The 21,725-nt window shown below is 32.0% G+C and overlaps 2 protein-coding genes and 1 pseudogene across 7 annotated transcripts; all 3 read left to right on the plus strand.

Moving 5' to 3' along the window:
* Nucleotides 1-162: 162 nt before the first annotated feature.
* Nucleotides 163-4,023, plus strand: LOC103839143 (annotated as a pseudogene).
* A 255-nt stretch (nt 4,024-4,278) lies between these two features.
* LOC103839142 (disease resistance protein RLM3) lies at nt 4,279-7,918 on the plus strand. Its single transcript, XM_009115633.3, is given in 5 exon segments — nt 4,279-4,809; nt 6,646-6,722; nt 6,867-7,404; nt 7,497-7,555; nt 7,558-7,918. Coding segments are annotated over 5 exon segments (1,257 nt in total). The 5' UTR covers nt 4,279-4,336; the 3' UTR covers nt 7,668-7,918.
* Nucleotides 7,919-9,051: 1,133 nt separating this feature from the next.
* On the plus strand, nt 9,052-12,036 carry LOC103839313 (protein LUTEIN DEFICIENT 5, chloroplastic-like). Of its 6 annotated transcripts, none has more exons than XM_033280983.1 (10): nt 9,095-9,152; nt 9,211-9,519; nt 9,924-10,205; nt 10,283-10,541; nt 10,614-10,700; nt 10,919-10,965; nt 11,128-11,209; nt 11,296-11,433; nt 11,553-11,639; nt 11,740-12,036. In XM_033280983.1, the coding sequence occupies exons 2-4, from the start codon at nt 9,250-9,252 to the stop codon at nt 10,373-10,375; spliced, it is 645 nt and encodes a 214-aa protein (XP_033136874.1). In that variant the 5' UTR covers nt 9,095-9,152; nt 9,211-9,249; the 3' UTR covers nt 10,376-10,541; nt 10,614-10,700; nt 10,919-10,965; nt 11,128-11,209; nt 11,296-11,433; nt 11,553-11,639; nt 11,740-12,036. The 6 variants fall into 6 exon arrangements, with proteins under 6 accessions (XP_033136876.1, XP_018509858.2, XP_033136877.1 ...); XM_033280982.1 differs by having other exon boundaries at nt 9,117-9,156; nt 9,209-9,519; XM_033280985.1 differs by having other exon boundaries at nt 9,052-9,156; nt 9,207-9,519; nt 10,283-10,700.
* The last annotated feature ends 9,689 nt before the right edge of the window (nt 12,037-21,725 follow it).

Raw genomic sequence — 21,725 nt, forward strand, 5'->3', positions numbered from 1 at the left:
GGCTAGGAGATGCGGAATGGGTCCGATTCCGTATGAAACGCCGTTCGTCTATTTGTCAAAAGTCCAGTTTTCTCGGAAAACCTTTGACAGTCCCCAAGGTTCAGCTTCTAGAAACAGATGCAGCTTCTAACTCATTTCTCGGAAGTCTATGAAATAGACCCGACGGTGCCGAACCATTTGTCCTCACACTTCCACTTTACTACGTAAATGCCCTTCCCACACATGGGCAGTGCTAAATGCAACACCACTATGCAATTGCCTGTTTCCACGTGTGTTTCTCAATCAGCCTCCTACCTCTCTGTCTCTTGGGTTTTTGAAAAGCTTCAATATTTTTATTTTATAAAAAATTTAAACTTGTCGGTTTAAATTAAACATTGGTTTGATTTCAAGTCGGTTTTGATTCGGTTTATTTGTGCTTAATTTGTTATTCGTTTTAAACCTTCATAAAGCAAATTTGGTGGGGCTTATTGGATTAGGGATTTCATAAAAAATTAGGATTTTGTCAAATTCTCCTTTATTGAATATGGTATTTATAAAAACCTTTACAAATCTATGGTTATTGGATATAGCATTTGTAAAAATCCTATCAAATCTCTTCTTATTGGAAAATATGGATTTTATCAATAGGTTGTTCAAAAAAAAAAGGATTTCATCAATAGAATTCATAAAAAGTTCTTCTGGGTTATTAGAAAACGTCATTTACCCCTTAAATTCAGTAAGAAAGAATACCATCTACATAGATGGTATTATAAAAAAAAAATCAACAAGAAGAGATAGTTTGGATTATTCGGAAACATGTATTCTTCTTCGTTCTATCCTTGCGTGGAAGACGAAGCTTGAATTTTTTGTTTGGTCTGAGCATGGCTACAGTAACAATACAAAAGGATTGAAATTGACTGTAACAGAGAACAAAACCTCTCGACATACCATTTGTTCCTATACTTCCAGTGGAAAGTTCTTCAAGATGAAAAAGTTTCATCTCCTCTGTCTTGAGTCTTCATCTTTGCAAAACTGAAATAAACAGTCAACTTTGTTTATGATATAGGAAAGATCTCTCTGCTCTTCTTTGGTATGTGCAACACTGGGAACGATATAACAAAGCTTTCATCGATCTGAAACCCTGGAGTTTTTGGTTAAAGACCCGACCTTTCATCACATTCCATGTCTACGGATCTGGAGGTTAACATCATTCGTTGTCAGCACGGTCTTTCTTTTACATTGGCTTATCCTTAATTGCTTCTTTCTCCATCTTCTTCTTGTTAGCTTCGGCTTGCTTTTCATTTCTTCTCGAGATTCGATGAACGTTTTCATGAAAAGATCACTGCAGATAGGAACAGTGATCAGAATAGGAATGATTAGTTGCATTTATCACATAATGGCTTTAACCAATCTAGAAGAAGAGACTTTGTGCATGTACCTTGTTCAAAAGGACACCATGGAATCTGCATTCGTCCCTGTAAATTAGAAATCAGTATTTGGACTGGATTATATACTTCGAAGACCTCAAAGGGTATAAGTAATTAGCTATATATAACTCACCGATTCTTTATATAATGAAGTAAGCAACCTCGCTTCTGCTTCAGCAATATTGTTAGATATCACTGATTCTTTATATAAGGAAGTAACGAATTAGTCCTCATCTCCTCTTATCGCCAACTGCAAATACATAGGAGTTATCCTCGATCTTTGCTTGCATTCCCAGTGTTTAAACTACTAAAGATGCTTATGGCTAACTTAACTTGCTCCTTAAATGGCTTGGTTTCAGGACTAGACTTCAGCCGAAGATCCAAAACATCTGGCGTGTTTTTCAGTCTCACCAAAAAGAGACGATGGAGATGCAAGAGCCAAAGAATGAAAACATAGAGGTTATACTTAGCCGGATCATGCTATTCGTATTATATACAAGTTTTTGTTTTGGGACAGACTTGCGTCCAAGTTTGACCATGCGTCCAACATATTATGTTGAACCTTTTTGTACTCTCCAAACTATTGAAACAACGTTTTTAAATTTTCATCATATAATGGAGACTTGTTCAATTCTGCAAACATAATGGAGACTTGTTCACTCTTCTTTCTGTGTACAAAGGTGGGCATCGAGAAAGAAAAAATAAATTGGTGTTGGAAAATAGTCTGAATGGTTAATTTTATTATTGAAATATTAAAGACAGATCTTACCAAATCCTACCAAATTATCCTACTAAATCCCCAACAGAATCCTTGAATTCAACTAAAACCTCTATGAATTCCACCAAAACTTAAATCTTCAAAACCTTCTCAAACCCCTATTCCAATAAGGCCCCTTGGTTTTGGGTTTTGTTTACTTATCTTATTGTCCTTCTCAAATTTGCTCCAAAAGCCAATAGAATCGACTGTGAGTTCTTCAAATCCCTTCTTGATCTTTTCATGTAAAATCTGTTTCTTATCGTCTGAAACCCTAAAAATTTTGGGAGAATTGAGAAAACTCATGGCATATTATTAGATCAAAACTTTTAATATGTGTTATTTTTTAAATAAAATTTAGGGTTTTGTCTGGTGATGGGGTATGACAGAATAAGCGCACTGCCGGATTGTTTGATAACTCAGATACTCTTATGGCTTCCAACCAGAGATTCTATTAAGACAAGCGTTCTATCAACCAGATGGAGAAATCTCTGGCTTGATGTTCCAGGACTTGATTTACACTCCAATGACTTGGATTGTTTCTCCAAAGCTGCCACTAACAACTTCGGTAACTGCTTTCTGAAGGTTAACCATCAGACGCGCCTGCAAAAGTTCAAGATCAACTATGATAACTATAACTCGTTTGGAAATCCCTCTCAGATCAGGGAGTGGATCGTCACAGCTGTTGATCATCGCGGGATTCAGCATTTAGATGCTGAGGACCAGAGTGCAAAGTGTTACATTTGTTTCCTGCCTGTGAATATATATAACAGCAAGACATTGGTATCCTTGAAACTCCAACACGTAGTAGCGCCTAAGAATCCAGAGTATGTGTTTTCTCTACCTTGTCTCAAGATCATGCACCTAAAAAAAGTTCGTTACGGTAAAGGTGGCCATTTATTTATGGAGAAGCTAATCTCAGGCTGTCATGTTCTTGAAGAACTTAATTTGGTAAGATATTAGTATGGTTCGATGAAAACTCTGTGCATGAGGTCTCAGACTCTGAAGATCTTCTGTTTAATATTTCATCCGGTAAGGAGTGGTACTGAAGGTTCGGTCAAGATTGATGCTCCAAGACTCAAGTATATGAGTTTTAGCGATATGATTGTGGTGAAGAATCTGAATTCCTTGCTCAAGATAGACATTGATACTGACTTTAATATCAAGCCTCTAATTTTGTTATCCGAGGTTTTAAGTAAGAGAGATATTATCCATGAGTTTCTCACTGGTATTGCTAGTGTGACACATGATTATCTCTCAGCCTACTCTAGAGGTATATTATGTGACACTTTGACATTTATTTTTATATTAAAAGATTCTCACCTCTAACCTTGTTTTTCTTCTTGCAGGTCCTTTATCATTATTCTAAACTAGGACCGTTTCCCAAATTCCAAAACCTATCTCATTTGCAGGCTGCATTCTCCAGCTCATCATTACCACTGTTGTCAGTATTTCTTGAAAGCTGCTCGAATCTGAAAAGCCTCGTATTGGTAAGAATCAAACTTGAGCCTATATTTTTACATTGTGGAACTATTGTAATGATTGAGCATTTTTTTTATTTATTTGTAGGACTTTTCTGTTTCAACGGAGCCAGAGCAGAAGATGGATCTCACCAAGGTGCCTCAGTGTTTAATATCAACTTTGGAGCGTGTTGAGATTAACAAACTGAATATGTGGGAGGGACCTGGAATGAAACTAGCGACTTAATTTATTATGAATTCAGCAGTCCTCAAGAAACTCAGTCTCAATGATTCTGATCTGACTAAACAGGAAATAAATTTCTACAATGGCGTTTTTATATTGATAAGAAGTTCTCGAAAATGTCAAGTTTTCTTTGACGACATGCCGTTGATAATGTGCTAGGGAGAAACTGAGCAACATCAGTATGGGAACTAAAAAACTCTTGTCATTGCTTTTCTGTTTTGATTCTTTACGCTAGATAATAATTTTTATGCTTTAGAAACTCTTGTAGCTGCTTTGCATTGTGATCTATTATTTGACCATTCTGCTTATGGACGTTTTAAAGCAGAATATTAATTATGCTTTTTCATAATAATATATAAAGTTTGACAAAAAAAATCAAGTTGTACATAATGTGAGATACCCTTTCTCCAATTTTCATATGGTTGACTTTATTTAACTTTTGAAATGACGTCTTATTGAAGAAGTGGTTCCAATGACAGTGTCCGGTGAAGAAGTCCCACCGCAGCACCAAGTTTTCATCAACTATAGAGGAGACGAGCTGCGGAAAAGCTTCCTCGGGTTCGTAGTGAAAGCCATGCGAGAAGCAAAGATCAACGTCTTCACAGACGAAATAGAAGTCAAAGGTAGAGATCTACAGAATCTTTTCAGGAGGATCGAAGAATCCAGAGTCGCTGTTGCGATCTTGTCTGAAAGATACACTGAATCTAGTTGGTGCTTGGATGAACTAGTGAAGATGAAAGAGCAGATGGACCAAGACAAGCTCGTTGTGATTCCAATTTTTTACAGATTGGATGCTACCAACTGTAAGAGGCTCGTTGGAACTTTCGGTGACAATTTCAGGAATCTGGAGAGAGAGTATCGGAGCGAGCCTGAGAGAGTCAAGAAATGGAAAGAAGCTTTGATCTCTATTCCCCAGAAGGTTGGCTTGACTTTGGAAGGACACAGGTATTTCTAAATTTTGAGTAGACCTCTGTCAATGGGAAATGAATCCCTAACCTTTTAAACTTCTACTATGCGAACCAAGAGTGTTAACTTTTATCCAATATGTTAACTCCTAGTTGCTTCTAAATATTGATTTAGGCTAGGCATGGGCATTCGGGGTCCCAATCAGGTTTCGGTTTTATCCATTCGGATTTCGGTTTTTTGGGTTTATCAAAATCAACCACATTCGGGTTATATAAAAGTTCGGTTCGGGTTCTATCGGGTTCGGGTCGGGGTTAGTAAATCTTTAAAAACCCATTGTACTTTCGGGTTCGGGTCCCAATCGGTTCTTTGGTTTAAAAATACATGATTTGTACCTATTTTGTAACTAAAACATAAATGAAATCGGTTCTTCGGATTTAAAATACATGATTTTACATATTTGCCAAAACATAAGTAAAATCGATTCAAAAAAAAAAAAACATCAAACGTGATCATTCAAAATCAAGCGAAAGATAAACATAGTTAGTGATATAAAAAAAAAACCATATAAATGAAACCATAAAACAAAAAATAAGTTCTCATGAAATGAGAAACATTATTCAATAAAAACAAAACTAAAATCTAAAAACTTCAGGCATCAACCACCACATTCCACCATCAACCTTCATGTAACAGATAATTATTTTAGAAGTTCAATAATATCTTAAAGTATTTTGGATACATATTAAAAATTAAGATCATATTTGGTAGAAGTTCTTTTTGTGATTTTAAATGTTTCGGGTTCTATCGGATATCTATTTAGGTCCGGGTTCGGTTCGGATAATACCCATAACCCAAAATACCAAAAAACAGGATCTATTCGATATTTATGTCGGGTTCGGATCGGTTCGGATTCATTTTTATTGGATCGGATTCGGTTCGGATTTTCGGGTTCGGTTTATTTGCCCAGCCCTAATTTAGGCTTGACTGTTTGCATAGCTTTTATAAAAAGAAACCTAAGAGCATCTGTATCAGTGAACTTTGAGGGAGTTCATAACTTTAATTTTTATTTTTTTTTATTTTTTTTCGTTTGATTTTTTAAAAATAAAAAATAAAAAAAGAAAATAAGCGGACCAATCGCGGGCCGCCACGTGGCATAGGGCCCGCGGTACAGTGATGAGCCAGGTTCATCCCAGTGAATCTGCAGGAGCTGAGTTCACAAAAATGAGAATATTTTAATATATTTTTTTTGGGAAATATGTGAACCTCAATGTAGATGCCCTAATAACTCAAAAAATTGTTAATAATAATAATAGAAATTATTGAGAAAATACGTATATTTATTCGTAGAGTTAAGCACAAATATTTTTTTCACCTTATTGTATAAATGATATTTATAAACAAAAGTTTGTATGAATTTTTATTTTATATAAAAATAGCATTTTCTTTAATTTTCATTGATAAAAGTAGCAAGTTATGCAAAAACAAAATTATTGAAAACTTATATATTATGAATTTTTGGTTTGTGTGTGACTTGAAAACACTAGTTTCCTTGAATTTTAATAAATCTTTTTGTTAAAAAATCTTGAATGGCTAGTAATTTTTTTTCTCAAACTAAAACTAAAATATGAATCTTAAAAGGTTAGTTAAGTGTTAAAAAAAATAACAAAATATGCATACAATCAAAGCAGGGTCACTTGAACAAATTCTGTAATAATAAGGTTAGTTAAGTTAAAAAAATAAGGGAATAATAATATATGCATACAATCAAAGCAGGGTTGCTTGAACAAATTCTGTTACAAGGTTTCGAATTCTTTATAGCATAACTCTTCTAGGGGTTATAAATTTTTTAAAGAATTTCTCTCTGGTTAATGCCAGGGATGAGTCTGAGTTGGTCGATTCAATCGTTAAGGAGGTGAAGAAAGTTCTAATCGATGTTTCAAACAAGAAAAGAGTTAAATTCTAACAATTCCAACAACATAGAAAGTTACTTATAAGATGTGTGGTATGTTGCTTGCTTGTCAAGTATGATTGAGTTTTTAAAAGTTGTAGTGAGATCCATAATTGTGTATTTTTGTGTGTGTGTGTGTGTGTTTCAGGTCAGTCCACAAATCACCGAACCCAAACTGACATCATATCATCATTTGAGCCTCTTGTGGCAGAGCTGGACCGACTACCATCACGTCTCCCTCAAGTGTTTGTCAGTTTCTGCAAAGAGGAGCTTGGCGACAACTTTGTCAGACATCTCGCGTGGGCTTTGAGAGAATTAGGGATCAATGTACTCATGGACAGCTACAACCGTAGAGGAAAAGAGGACGAACAACAACAAGTATTCACGAATATAGAGAAGTCGAATATCGTTCTAGCCATCTTCTCAAAAAGGTACTCGGAATCAGATAGGTGCTTGAACGAGCTTGTGAAGATGGAAGAGCTTACAAAGGAAGGAAAACTCGTGGTCATCCCCGTCTTCTACAATGTGAAAACAAACGAAGTGAGAAGACTCCAAGGAGAGTTTGGAATCCATTTTGCAGATTCAGTGAAGAGGTTTTCTATGGAGCCAATGATGGTCCAGAGCTGGGAGGAAGCTTTGAATTTTATTATCAAAAGGAGTACTGGCTTAAGCTTGGAAAGACACAGGTATTAGAAAATAAAAATTATCAATTCTTTTGTTTTATAGCAAGACTTTGTGTTTGGTCATCTGAATCAGTTTCGTTCACTCATGTGTTCAGAAACGAATTTGCTCTTGTTGCTGCTATTGTTAAAGAAGTTACAAGATTGCTACCAAGCTCTCGAAGAATGAGAAGAAGAAGGAGATTAGGGATTGGAGAAGTTTTTATCAGGGCTTTAACAGCGACTTTTCTATTTGCTCTCTTCATATCCCCTATACGTCGTACCCCTGATGTGAACTTTCTCAAAATTGGTAACTTGCTAGTTGGGTTTCCGTTTTTGGTTGTTGTCTTGCACAAAATTCTATGTTAACAAAAACAACAAAACAAAACTTTAATTGGACTTATATACTACATTTCTTTTTGTTGTAGCTGTAAGTCTTTGCTTCTTCCTTATGAAACCAAAACTTATCGACTAAACAATTCTGTTTTGGAAAGAAGTTTCATTCGTTCGTCTATGAAATTCTGGTGGTATATTATGATCACACCTCCGTTTTTTAAGTTAATGAAAAAGTGAAGTTGGGTTTTGAGTAACACAAAGAAGACTTCAGCTGCTAAAGTTTTCCTAGTTTAAAAAGTTATCAACATGGTTTGCTAAAACAGATCACAACTTGTCTTCGAAATTTGAATTTATCTTTCAACTCTTTATAATTATCTCCGGTAAACCGAGTATTGTCTTTGGATTACTAGTTTAATAATTGTATAATGTATGTAGTTGGTGAACAGATACACCGATAAGAATCAATCTATGATGTCGATCAACATGCATATGAAGTAAAATAATACAAGTCTAAAAAAAAAAGTCAAAACAATACTGTAGTATTTGGATACAAACACGACTTTTATTAAGCTATAATTTATATAAATTGATAAGACTCCAAAGTACTATTTGTATAAATCTGTAAATCCAATGTTGATTACAGTTTGTAAAGAGAAGTATGATCTCATCGCGATCGTAACTGACTTCTCCACGTCATCACTCTCCAACTCCAGCTCAGCATCATTCTCTTCTTGATCTAACTCCTCGTCCAAAGTCGCTGATCACTCTTCTTTCCTCGTATACGCCTTCAGTGGCCTATCATAAATCAATACAATACTAAAAGGAGAATAAGGGCTCCTCTCATGCTGTCCACGTCCTCAATAATAATCAACCAATAAGGTGTCTTTTTTTCTCCACGTCAGCGAGGGATGGGCTGTTTTGTTTCCTTGATCCGTAAGATGTAAAATTTAGCAAAATTTAGCGCAAAGGCCCAATCCAAAATAAACCGAGCAAAACTCATAAACATTGTCTTTTCCTCTTTCTCACCTTCGTCAATTTTCTACGTTTCTTCCCCAGTGTATCTAAGCCATAAATTGAACCTCTAATAACATAAACGATTGATTTGCTTCATTATCGTCTCCACCTCTCTCCTTAACTGCGAAAATCAATCATAGTATTCTAACCTTCTGCCTTGTTTGATTGGTTCCATGTCAGTCGGCTTCCTTAAAATATATTGGATTCTTCTTCTTCCCTGGAAAATTGAAGGTGCTTCCTCTTTTTTCCCTCTCTCTTACTTCTTAATTGTTATCATAACTAAATTGGATATGCGATTCGATCTAATTTAGGGTTTTAGTTTCAATATTATCTCAATTTCGTTCATACCACAACACTGTTTCTGGCTTCTAAAAAGAAAAGCTCTCAATATCTTATTTTTCTCTGCCACAGAAACACCTAGAAATAACCAGAGAGAGAGAGAGAGAGAGAGAGAGAGAGAGAGAGAGAGAGAGAGAGAGAGAGAGAGAGAGAGAGAGAGAGCTAAAGGGGTTTCGAGTGAAGATGAAGGAGATGCAGGCAATAGAGACGTCACAGCCGACGGTGGCTCCTCCGGCGAAGCACAGCCGACAGCTTGGAGCTCAGCTGTCGGGAAGCATGAGTTTCAGCAGCCAAATGTCGAATGAAGACGAGGAGATGTCGAGGACGGCTTTGTCTGCTATCATGGCGAAAGAAGAGGAGATCGAGAAGAATAAGATGGAGATTAGGGAAAGGGTTCAAGCTCAGCTTGGTCGTGTCGAAGAGGAGACTAAGCGTCTCGCTTTTATCCGTGAGGTATAACATCTTTCTCTTCCTCATCTTTTTTTTTTTTTTTGAGAATCATGTTTTAGTTTTGTTTCTTACATAGAAAAACTCAAATTAAGATATAAAAATTGGACATATGGGGGGGTTATTGCAGTGAAGCTATGTGGTTTTGATTCATGTTTAGGTGGAGATTTGTTGGACCCCAAGTATTGAAATTTTCAAGATCTGACATTTACATTGAACAAAAAATAGCTTCTTTTTTGTTTTTTCTTTTAAATTATAAGTAAAGATTGGGACTTTTGTGAGTGTTTCCACTTTTGTATCACTAATTGTAAAACCCATTTGGTAAAAATGAGATTTGTGGATCAAAGTTCTTTCCTTTTTATGAAAACTACCATGATTAAGAAGCTTAATGGTTTGAATTGTATATTTAGGAACTTGAAGGTTTAGCTGAACCCATGAGGAAAGAAGTTGCTTTGGCCAGGAAGAAGATTGATTCTGTCAACAAAGAGTTAAAGAATGGTTTATCTAAGCTTGGAGTTCCCAGAAATGTTCTGGATTTGATGTTTGATTGGACCGGAGCTAACGAAGATTACCTCAAGGTTCCAGAGGCTAAAGGGTCTATTCAGGCTGTCCGTAACGAAGCTTTCTTCATCCCTATCTATGAGCTTTTCCTTACTTACGGTGGTATCTTCAGGTTGACCTTTGGTCCAAAGGTGTGTGTTTTACGCTTTATATTGATTGAGGATAGTTCTGATTCCAATCATTTATATGTTCTTGGTTTTGTCCGTAGTCGTTCTTGATCGTGTCGGATCCTTCTATTGCTAAGCATATATTAAAAGACAACGCCAAAGCTTACTCCAAGGTAAAAAACAATACACACTAACAATTTAGCAACCAATGGTCTTTATAGCTTTACAGATTGGGATTCTAAGTTGCAGCAGACGATGGTAGAGATGTTTCCTTTAAGATCAGCAGATGCTGCTTATGGAAAGATCAAAGCTATGCTCTCTACTCTTGGTGATCCTTTTACTCGGATCATTAGCCCAAAGGTATTGCTTCCTCCATGAATGTGTTCTTTGATGTTGGTTTTGGCCTTTAAGACACATCTTGTGACCATGTAGGAGTACCAAAGTTTCAGAATTGGTAGTGATGGGAACCTGCAAGGTGTTGGTCTGTTCATAAACTCAGAACCAGAAACAGGTCGCCTGGTTAGTAACAAGACACACATCTTGATGAGACCAACGTAGCATGAAGTAGATAGATGTTGTTTCATGGTAGAGAGATCAATGTAGGTTGTTATGTCTTGCATAGAAGGTAGCCCGCACCTCAAACCATGGACGATTATTTACGGTGCCAAAAGCAAAACGCTGATCACAGTTTCACCGTTTCTTTCTCATACAGCTTTGTTTTGTCTGTCTTTGACCAGATTCGCCTCCCTATTGATGAAGACCGGTGAACACAAACGTCTAGGAGGTACCATTTCTCACTATAGCATAACTACACTGCTAATCGTAAAGTTAAAATGTTTACCGTATTGTTTGTTATCGGTTACCAATGTGATAGTTATTCTATCATCATTTCAAAAAACGAATATGCTTATATTTAAGGCCGTGGGTTTGTCTTGCGTGTTTGCAGAAACTACGACCCGACCTGAGCTTACGCGCTCTCGAAGCTAGCCAACGTTCTCCACACCATAGAGCTTTCCCGGATTCTCCATGTAATTAGTCATTAAATCCCTTTTATTAACTTTTTTTTTCTAACAATATAATATGACTTCTGACAATTTGACTAATCACTGTATAGAAAATGGATGCTAATGTAACTGTAAACTGTGTTCATCCTGGAATCGTGAGAACGCGTCTCATAAGAGACGGCGGAGACGGCCTCATCACTGATTTTGTCTTTTTCTAGACCTCCAAGCTTTTGAAGTCTGTTCCTCAGGTATCGAAGTCAAATCAATACTTGATCGATTTTCATTTATAAATCATATATTCAAAATTATCCAAATTAACGTACGACATCATAAAAATAGCTTACTGATCCCTGTTAATTATTTATAGGCAGCAGCAACGACATGCTACGTAGCAGCGAGTCCAAGATTGAGGAACGTGTGCGGCAAATACTTTTCAGACTGTAATGATGGTTTTGTATGATCTCATTCTCTCTCTCTCTCTTTACTTTTTGTTAGTTTAGCTTAGTCTTCCTCATGCTCAAGTTATATACTTTTTACTTGATTACTTTATATAGGTCAGCGTTCTTACGGAAAATGGACACACTAAGGATGATCTCAAGCTCCCTACAGATGAATCTAGGGGTGGGCGTTCGGGTACCCGTTCGGGTTCGGATCGGGTATTTCGGATTTTCGGGTATTTCGGTATAGAGGTGTAGGACCCGTTTGGGTATTTCTATACTTCGGGTCGGGTTCGGGTATTTTTAGTTCGGTTTCGGTTATTTCGGATCGGGTTCGGATATTTAGATTTTGAAAAAAAATTAAATTTTTCATTTCTTAAATTTCTTGTATTTAAGAATATAAATTTTACTTAACTTTTTTTTATTTTTAATAGATTAAATGGTTAATAGATTTGGACATAACATTTTAAAACTAAAAATGCATTAATTTAGTTATTGTTTTAAAATTTTGGATGTAACTTTTTGTTAATTTTTGAAATAAAAAACTTGACATGCTTTTTAAGTGAGTACCAAATCATTTTTTCCGTAATTGCATGTATATCATATGAACTTAAAGTATGTGTAGTATTAATATAAATATTTTATATAAAATAAGAGATGTAAACTAGAAATATAAGGTTAATTATACATATGTTCGGTTATCTTCGGATATCCATTCGGGTTCGGATATTATCCATTCGGGTTCGGGTATCCAATCTCTCCTAATTCAATACCCGTTCGGGTATTTTGCTACTTCGGTTCGGATTTCGGTTCGGGTTTTTCGGATCGGGTTCGGGTGCCACTTCGGATATCGGGTAAAGTGCCCACCCCTAGATGAATCTCTACTCACACAAATTAATCTCTAAATATCGTTCTTGATTGCTCCCAAAGTCTCAGATCTGTGATACTCTATTGTAATCCATTGAAGGAGACATGATGGATTAACTGATGACGAAATTACCAAAAGAACTCTAGAGGAAGATGAAATTATCAATGCTTTTTTGATGTATCCTTTGGAAATACCAATATTTGGGCTACATTTTCCTGCAAGAACACCCTCAGATTCTACAGAAGGTAAAGATAAAATGAGAATATATGTTTTGATAATCCTTTTCCAATTCTTTTTACAAGCTTGAATAGTGGTTTTCATTGTACACAGGGATAACAAGATCCGAGTGTTAAAAACAGAGCATCATACCCAGCATTTGACTCTTAAACAGATACATAAAATGGACTACCTTTTTCAGGCGCCTCATGGCAAAACAAGTTTATGGCGTTTTTAAAACTGGTATGATTTGTTTCACAGTCTCTTAAAGTAATACTTTAGACATTCTCTCTATGGTCCAGGAAGCAAAACTTGATGGCCAAATAAACGGTCCGTCTATGCTCATAACCTGAATGGAACACAGTAAATCATCTTCAAACTCTTTTGTTTATTCATTTTTCATGTTTTTTAGGCAATATCTCAGTTTGTTCAGGTACGTTCACCTGAATCCTGAGATTTACATCAATCCAAAGAAACGTCAACCTTCAGGATGGGAGGTATATACATATAACAGATTTGTGGCGCATTCAACAATTAAACTGTCTTTGTGATTTGTAGTTGATGTTGCAAAAGAGTAACTAAACATGGTCAGGTTCATTCTACAGGGATACATGCCAAAACCAGGTACATTCCTTCTTTTTTGTTTATGAAGCGGTCTTTGTCCCGGGAAAGATTTTGCCAAGATCAAGATTTCCATTTTTCTTCATCTTTAACCACTGAAGATGGGTTTAACTACGCTATCGTTGAGGATGTGGGTTATGAGTTCAAAACTATCCAGCTGAATCAGCTGGTGAGAAGGGTTCTGTCTTGCTTTGATCCCAAGAAATTCTCTGTAGCCGTGCACTAGACTGTTGGAGTGAACACGTACAAGCCGGAAATTAGTGTATACTTGGAAGATTAGGGGTGCAGAGAGAGGACATCTAAGTCTCTAGGAGAAGAGAATGGACCAGTGATGTATCATACTGATATGATACAAGGAACATGGGAAGGAGCTGGTACCTGCACAATAAGAATAAGAGAAGACAGTTACTTTCAAGAGAAGAGTATAAATAAGAGGGAGGATTGTTATTAAGAGTTAGTTGGTGAGTCTTGGCCTTGCTTCTCTATTGAGAGCAAGATTGTAATTAGCTTAGTACTCTGGTTTGTAGAGGCTAAGATAGGGAGTTTGAGCGGTTATTCATTAAATATACATCATTGTTCTATCACATACGTTTGAGAAGCTTGGCAAGTAGTGTGTGTCGCTTAGATCTACCTTGAAGTGGGACTGGAGCAGCAGTAACAAAAGAACACGAGGGGATCTAGCAGAACTTTATGTAAACTATTTTTGAGCTCTCTGTTTTTGAAGTAATAAAATAATGATTTGTGAAGTTGAGGTGTTCCCTTCACAAGCATGTGTGTTGTGTTTTCGTACTCTAAAGTCTACAAGTTGGCTTTAATATATGGAATACTATTATGATTTATCGTTTTCCCATTACTTATATGTTTTTTCTTTGGTTATCGAGGATTGAATGAAAAAAAAAGGACAATATACTTGGATCACACTCCAGCGATATTAATCTTGAAGTTTAGCATCTGTACAAATCATACAAACATTGGTTCCTTACTAACACATGTTCTTCTTGCTGGTTCACATTATCTTCAAAGTCATTAACTTCCTATCAATAGTGCAACCTGCACTATCAAAAATCTTAACTCAAACTCATATCTAACAGGGAAATAAAATTTTGAGCTGAATAGAATTATTAGGATATTGAAATTTGAAAACTTATGTTATTCATTAATAATCCTACCTATTAAAAATAGAATAAATATGCATGTTTAACCATTTGCGAGTGTGCATTCCTCTATTAATAAATTTAGAAATAATTGTTTATGCACTTCGTCGTTATGTTCGGCTTAACAACAATGTGAACTTAGGCTTGCAAAGTTGATTTGTTTTACCCTTTTTCTATTAGTGTAACCAAAAAATAAACTTTGATTAGTTTTAGGGCGATCCTCCCAAATATATGTTTGTAAGTCTTTCTCACAAAAAGAGTTTTCAAGAAAAATAAGACACTTCTACTCCTTGATATATACATATATATATAATAATAAAAAATACATATATTTTCTTATAATTTTTGATTATATGTTTTTATTTTCGAAATTTTTATAAAAATATTGAATCTTTTTTCAAAAAAAAAAATTAATTTTTTCTAATTTTCTTTTTGAAATTCGAAAATACTTTTTGAAACTATTTTTAAATTTTTTCTATTTTTAAAATTTGTTTACCCCACCCCTTAACTCTAAAACCAAAGTCCAGGGTTAGATAACTTTAAGGTTATAAAGGTATATTTACTCTTCAATAAAATTTCTTACAGTCACTTTTTTTAGAAGCTATTTTGTGAAAATTAAATTAAAAGGGTTATCCTATTAATTTTCTCTTAGTTTTATATATCTTTTCGAAAAACAAGTTAAATTTGCTAAAACCTCACTAAAAAAAATATTATGAGAACAAAAATACAAGTTAGAGTTCAAAGTTTATTATTCATTTCGTAACAAATAATTATTACTAAATGAAATTTTCCAAAAAAAATATGATAGTTAGGAATACTAATCACTAAACATCTAAACTTATACAAAATGCTCAAGGCAGAGTAAACCAGAATAATATTTAATAACAATGTGATCAGTGAAGAGGTAAGTCAAAAACTTATGATCAAGTTTTCTGATTTTAAAAATGTGAACAATGGTATAGTAAAAATATTTCTTTGTGTGCTTGAGTTAATGAAAGATGTTATAGTTGCTTAAAAATCATTGAAAATTAGAATGTCTATAAGATTTTAAGATACCATGTTGGTCATAAATACGAATCCCAAAATATATAAATACTTACATGAATTAACCATATACAATATTTTTTTAAAAAAAATCAATTTATATGAAGTTATATGAAGTTTCAAATGAAATAGAAAAAATACAAAAAAGTTATATCATCCAATTTATAAAGTCAGGAGAGGCAACGACAGAAAAAAAAAATAACAACAAACTATATTACTCCTCTTTAGTGTGTTAATTATCAAAATCAATTTGGTTTTATTATACCTATTTTATAATATCAAAATAGATGGTATATAGTGTAAAAATTTATCGTTTAAATTTGTTAGAAGAAGCAAATAAAAAATAAAATAATTGTTTAGTTCAAATTTATTAAAAGTACAACTAATTAATATTTATATAAAACAAAAATACAAGCTCAAGCAAACAAATTATATAATAATAAAAAAAAATTAATAAATTTAAAAAGTACAAACCGCACGTAGCGCCGTGAAAACATCTAGTATTCGTAACTACGTTTGATTGGCCGCATGGCTCTACTTCCCAGAAGTTTTCCCCTAAATTATAATCGAAGTGTGGAAGACTTCCCAATTCATAAAGTATTTCCATAGGTTAATCATATAACCCAAGTGTCGAATTAAAGTATGCAACTGTGAATAACTAGAAATATGAAAGATACTTTTTTTTTTTTTTTTATTATGAAAGATACTTGACTTGTTCATAACTTCATATCACTGAAAACTGAGATCTCGAACGCGGTAAGACCAGAATCAAGTCATTTAATCTGTCATTACACGCATCACAAACGATAAAAGTTCTTACTACTGGAAATTTTATTAATTCGTCTATAAAATTATAGTGGTATATTATCTTCATTTTTTGGAATACCTCTGTTTTTTAAGTAAATGGAAATGAACCGATGCTGAGTTTTGAGTAACCGAAATAAGACTTCAGCAGTTCAGCTGCTAAACTTTGCCTAGTTTAATAAGTTGTCAACATGCATGGTTCACTAAAACAGATCACAACTTGTCTTCGAAATTTGAATATATCTTTTAACTCTTATCATTTTCTCCGGTCAAAACCGAGTTTTGTCTTTGGATGACTCATTTAATAATTTATAACGTATATAGTTGGCGAACAGATACATCGAATCAGTTTCAGTCTATGATGTCGATCAACATGCATATGTAAACTAATACCTTATATATGAAAGGAGAAACATTGTAATAAATTTGTTCACAATATGATAAACACGGGAAAGCTTCACAGCGATTTGAAAATAAACACGATGACGTGTCATGTGTAGAGAGATTCTCAGCCAAATTCTACATAAATATGTTCATACTATGTACTTTAAATTTTGGTTTTAGATATAAAACTCATATGTAAGGTTCCAATAAAATTTACACTATCAAAATTTTTCGATTCAAATTAAAACGACTAATGAAACGCAAGTTCAATTATATATATTATTTTTATTATTTACGGATAGGCTGGTCAAAATATTCGTAATTTTTTTTATTTGATTCATGATCTTTCATGTGTTATTTTGAATAAAAATGTCATTTAATATTGATTAACAAGTATTTTTATATATTTACTAACCACTTTTATATACTTTACATACACATACATATGGACATTGACGTGAACACTTATATAACTAAATATTCACGACAAGAAGTATCTAATTCTCTTGGAAGTTAAAATATTCTTTTTTTAATGCGTCTTTCACTATCGACCAAATTGTAGTGAAATGATTTGTTTTAATAATTTTTATTTCATTTTTTTAAGTATTATATGTTTATAGACTATAATATGAAACCATTGATTCGACATCAAGACTATTTAAAATTCATATAACCTGAAACCAAACAAATAATAATAATTTTTTGTTATCACCGAAAAAACCGAACAAACTAAAATAAACATTGATTTAGAATTATAACTATATTTTAGGAGATTAAAAACAAAAAAAACAACCTAAAACCGAACCGATATCTAGATTAAAAAGTTTAATGCCTCCTTATTAATAATCTGCGCCCTGCGCGGATGAATTTTTTTAAAAAATATATTGTACTTAAATATTATAAAAATATATATTGTTCTTATCAATAACCATTTTTACATTTGATTAGAGGTGGACATTTGAGTACCATTTGGTTCGATTCAGATCCTTGTGTGTTTGGTTCGGTTTGGATTTTTGTGGGTTTGGTTTGGGTTTGGTTCAGATAACCTATTAATTTTTTTTCAAAATTTAAAGTTTATATATACTTTTAATTTTTCAAAATCTAAATCTAAAAATAAAAATAATATATAACATATAACTTTGAATAATGTATGCCGAAATACTTAAACTTAACATAAAAATTAGTTTAGCTTAAATATTTGGATAGGAAATCAATAGATATTTTAAGTATTTTAGGTATTATAAGTATCGCTTAGCTATTTTAAACATGTACTTATAACTATTTGTATATATTTCTAAGTATTTTGGACAACTTAAAAACGTCTTATATATTTTGAATATTCCTTTAGATATTAAATTAAAAATAATTAATGTATTTAAGTATTTGGATACCTAAAATATTTCAGTTTGGATCGAGTTCGGTTCCGGTTCTCTAGATACTAAAATTTTGAACTCATTCAGATATATTCATTTGTATCTTGTTATAATAAAACAATTAAGACATTGATCACAAAAATTTCAAAGGGATTTTTAACATTTTTTGTAATTTAAAATCGTTTTAAAAATTCAAAATATAACATATAAGAAAAAATCTATTTTTTTATTATATGGTTAATGTGATTGTTTAATTTATTTTTATAATATAAAATTAAACAAAAATGAGGAACAATGAAAAATGGATATCAAATCTTTATTATTCATAATCATTAATTGCCATTTATATGTTAATCATATTTGGTAACTCCGTAGTTTTTATTTAAGGAAAAAAATATACGCTTCTTATATTTTGGGTTAATATAATATTCCTTAGTAATTGAATTTTGGACCAACATTTTTTTCAATTGACTTTTTAGTTGCCACATAAAATTAATTGACATGTAAGACTCTTTTGTAACTATTACAAAGTATTGGTTACAACTTTTTAAATATTTCTCTATTAATATATAGGAGATTTGGATACAACCCCGATTTTTATTAACCTATAATTTATATAAATATTGGTTACTATGTTTGATTGGCCGCATGGGTCCACTTCCCAAAAGTCTTCCCCTGAATTATAATCGAAGTGTGGAAGACTTCCCAATTCTTAAAGTATTTCCATAGGTTAATCACATAACCCAAGTGTCGAATAAAAATTTGCAATTGTGAATAACTTGAAACTAGGATAAGACCCGCGCCTTGCGCGGGATTAAGTTATTATTTTTATTATATTTTGGAGAATGAAACAATAGTTTGGCATCATTTGGATTAGGGGTGTTCAATCCGGATATCGGGTTGGTTTCGGTTCGGTTCGGTTTTTTCGGTATTTCGGTTAGTAAAATATAACTACTATTCTAAATCCATATTTACTTTGACTTTAATCTTTCATGTACTTTTCAAAGATTTCAACTGGACGACTAAATTGATCAGCCAATCTTGTTGCTTTAAATCATTAGTATTTATATATATATATATATATATTATTTAGTTTGAATATTTATTAAATAAAAATTCATATGCGTTATATTTTATGATCATTTGTAACTTATTATAACAAAAAATAATTTATTGATCATAAAATTTTCAGAGTGAGAATCTTCAAATTTCTAATAATATATAGACGTCTTGAAAAATTCAAAATATAACATATAAGAAAAATATAAATGTTTTTATTATATATTTAATGTGATTTTTTAATATCTTTCAATAATATAAAATAAAAAAAAAGAACTAAGATACCAAAATTGTTATCAAATATTTCTTATTCATAATAATTAATTTTCATATATACGTTAATCATATTAGGTAATTTCGTAGCTTCTAATTAAGGAAAGTGCAAAACAAAAATTTGGTAGATTATTTATCAATTCAATAGTTAGTTTATAAAAAATATAATGTAAGTTAAGATGGACCAACCTATTTTTCTAAGAATAGTATATTTTATACTGTAATTTATTAAATGAGAATTTATAATCATACAGTTCTATGATCATTCATATCATTTTATAACTGAATATTTAAATCATCTATAACAAAATTTTCAATGTGAAATCTTTAATAAGTTTATAATTTATAAATGTTTTTGAAAATTCATTGAAAGTTTTAATATTAAAATATTTATGTAATCTTATGGTATATAGTTTAATATATATATATATATATATATATATATGTTTTATTATTAAATGATATTTTTTACTCAAATGGTTTTAAAATCATGTGTATCTTCTTATAATATTAAATAAAAGTTCATATTTATACAATTTTATGATCATTTGTAACTTATTATGACAAAAAAAAAAATCTATTGATCACAAAATTTTCAGAGTGGGATCTTCAAATTTACAGACGTTTTGAAAAATTCAAAATATAACATATAAGAAAAAATATAAATGGTTTTATTATATATTTAATGTGAATTTTTAATATATTTTAATAATATAAAATTAAAAAAAAAAGAACTAAGATACAAAAATTGTTATCAAATATTTATTATTTATAATAATTAATTTTCACATATACGTTAATCATATTAGGTAATTTCGTATCTTTTATTTAAGGAAAGAGCAAAACATTTTTTGGTACGTTATTTATCAATTCGATAGTTAGTTTAATAAAAAGTGTAATATAAGTTAAGATGATTCAACCTATTTTTCTAAGAATAGTATATTTTGTATAGTTATTTATTATATAAGAATTTATAATCATACGGTTCTATGATCATTCATATCGTTTTTAACAAAATATTTAGATCATCGATAACAAAATTTTCAATCTGAAATCTTTAATAAGTTTATAATTTATAAATGTTCTTGAAAATTCATTGAAAGTTTTAATATTAAAATATTTATGTAATCTTATGGTATATAGTGTTTAATCTATATATATATATTTATTTTATTATTAAATGATATTTTTTACTCATATGGTTTTAAAATCATGTGTATCTTCTTATCATAAAAATATTAAACCATTGATCATTAATTTTTAACATAATAATTTTAATAGTTTTAGTCATTTATTGTCGTTTTTAAAAATTCAAAATATAACATATACGAAAAAATCTAAATTTTATTTTTATAGCTAATTTGATTGTTTAATTTATTTTAATAATATAAAATTTAACAAAAAATGATGGAGGAGATATAAATTGTTATCAAATCTTTATTATTAAAATCATTAATTGTCATATATTTATTAGTCATTTATGGTAATTCCGTATGTTTTATTTAAGGAAAGAAAATATCATATCATATCATTATATCATATAGTTTGACCAACTTATGTATCTAACAACATATAAAAATCGAATGTGGACCTACTTATTTTTCAATTGAATGTAATTGACTACCTAATTGAGTGACACCTATGCATTGGGGCATCTTTTAATTAATACAAAATTGAGGTTACATCTTTTCAAATGTTCCTCAATTAATATATAAGGGATGTGAAAGATAATTGGCTTGTTCATAGCTTCATATCACTGAAAAGTAAAAACTGAGATCTCGAACGCGGTGAGACCAGAATCAAGTCATTACATGCATCAGAAACGATAAAAGTTCTTCTTACTAATGATTTTTTTTTTTCAAAAAGAAAAAAAAAACACTATGCATAACAAACAACTGAAATCAAAGATGACAAGATTTATGGGAATTCCATTTTTATAATTCTAAATAGGTTAATTTTAAATACTCAGACAATCTTAGTATTGAAAGAAGCAACGAATACAAGTTGAGATTAAATTCTAGTTGTTGTATACTCCCTCAAATAACCCTTAATTAATATAACTCGATAACAACTTCCTCTTGATGATTTGATAGATCATCTTCAAGACTTCAACTAGCACCCCAAGCTAATTTATTTGTTACCCACGCAAAATTTTAAATTCGGGGCAACTTAAATTCGGCACACCTTAAGAATAAATGCTTTCTGTTAAAACGACATTTATTGGGGGAGATATAGAACACCTATACGAATTAGTGGATTACTAACGTGATTGAAGGGTTAAGATGATTTTAAGGGACACCATGAAGT

Source organism: Brassica rapa, chromosome A09 (assembly GCF_000309985.2).
Source record: "Brassica rapa cultivar Chiifu-401-42 chromosome A09, CAAS_Brap_v3.01, whole genome shotgun sequence".
NCBI lineage: Eukaryota > Viridiplantae > Streptophyta > Magnoliopsida > Brassicales > Brassicaceae > Brassica > Brassica rapa.

Coding starts and splice junctions, on each gene's coding strand:
- LOC103839313 (XM_033280985.1), top strand. CDS start 9,250: ATGAAGGAGATGCAGGCAATAGAGACGTCACAGCCGACGGTGGCTCCT. Junction 9,520..9,923: donor GTCTCGCTTTTATCCGTGAG/GTATAACATCTT, acceptor TTGTATATTTAG/GAACTTGAAGGTTTAGCTGA. Junction 10,206..10,282: donor GGTTGACCTTTGGTCCAAAG/GTGTGTGTTTTA, acceptor TTTTGTCCGTAG/TCGTTCTTGATCGTGTCGGA.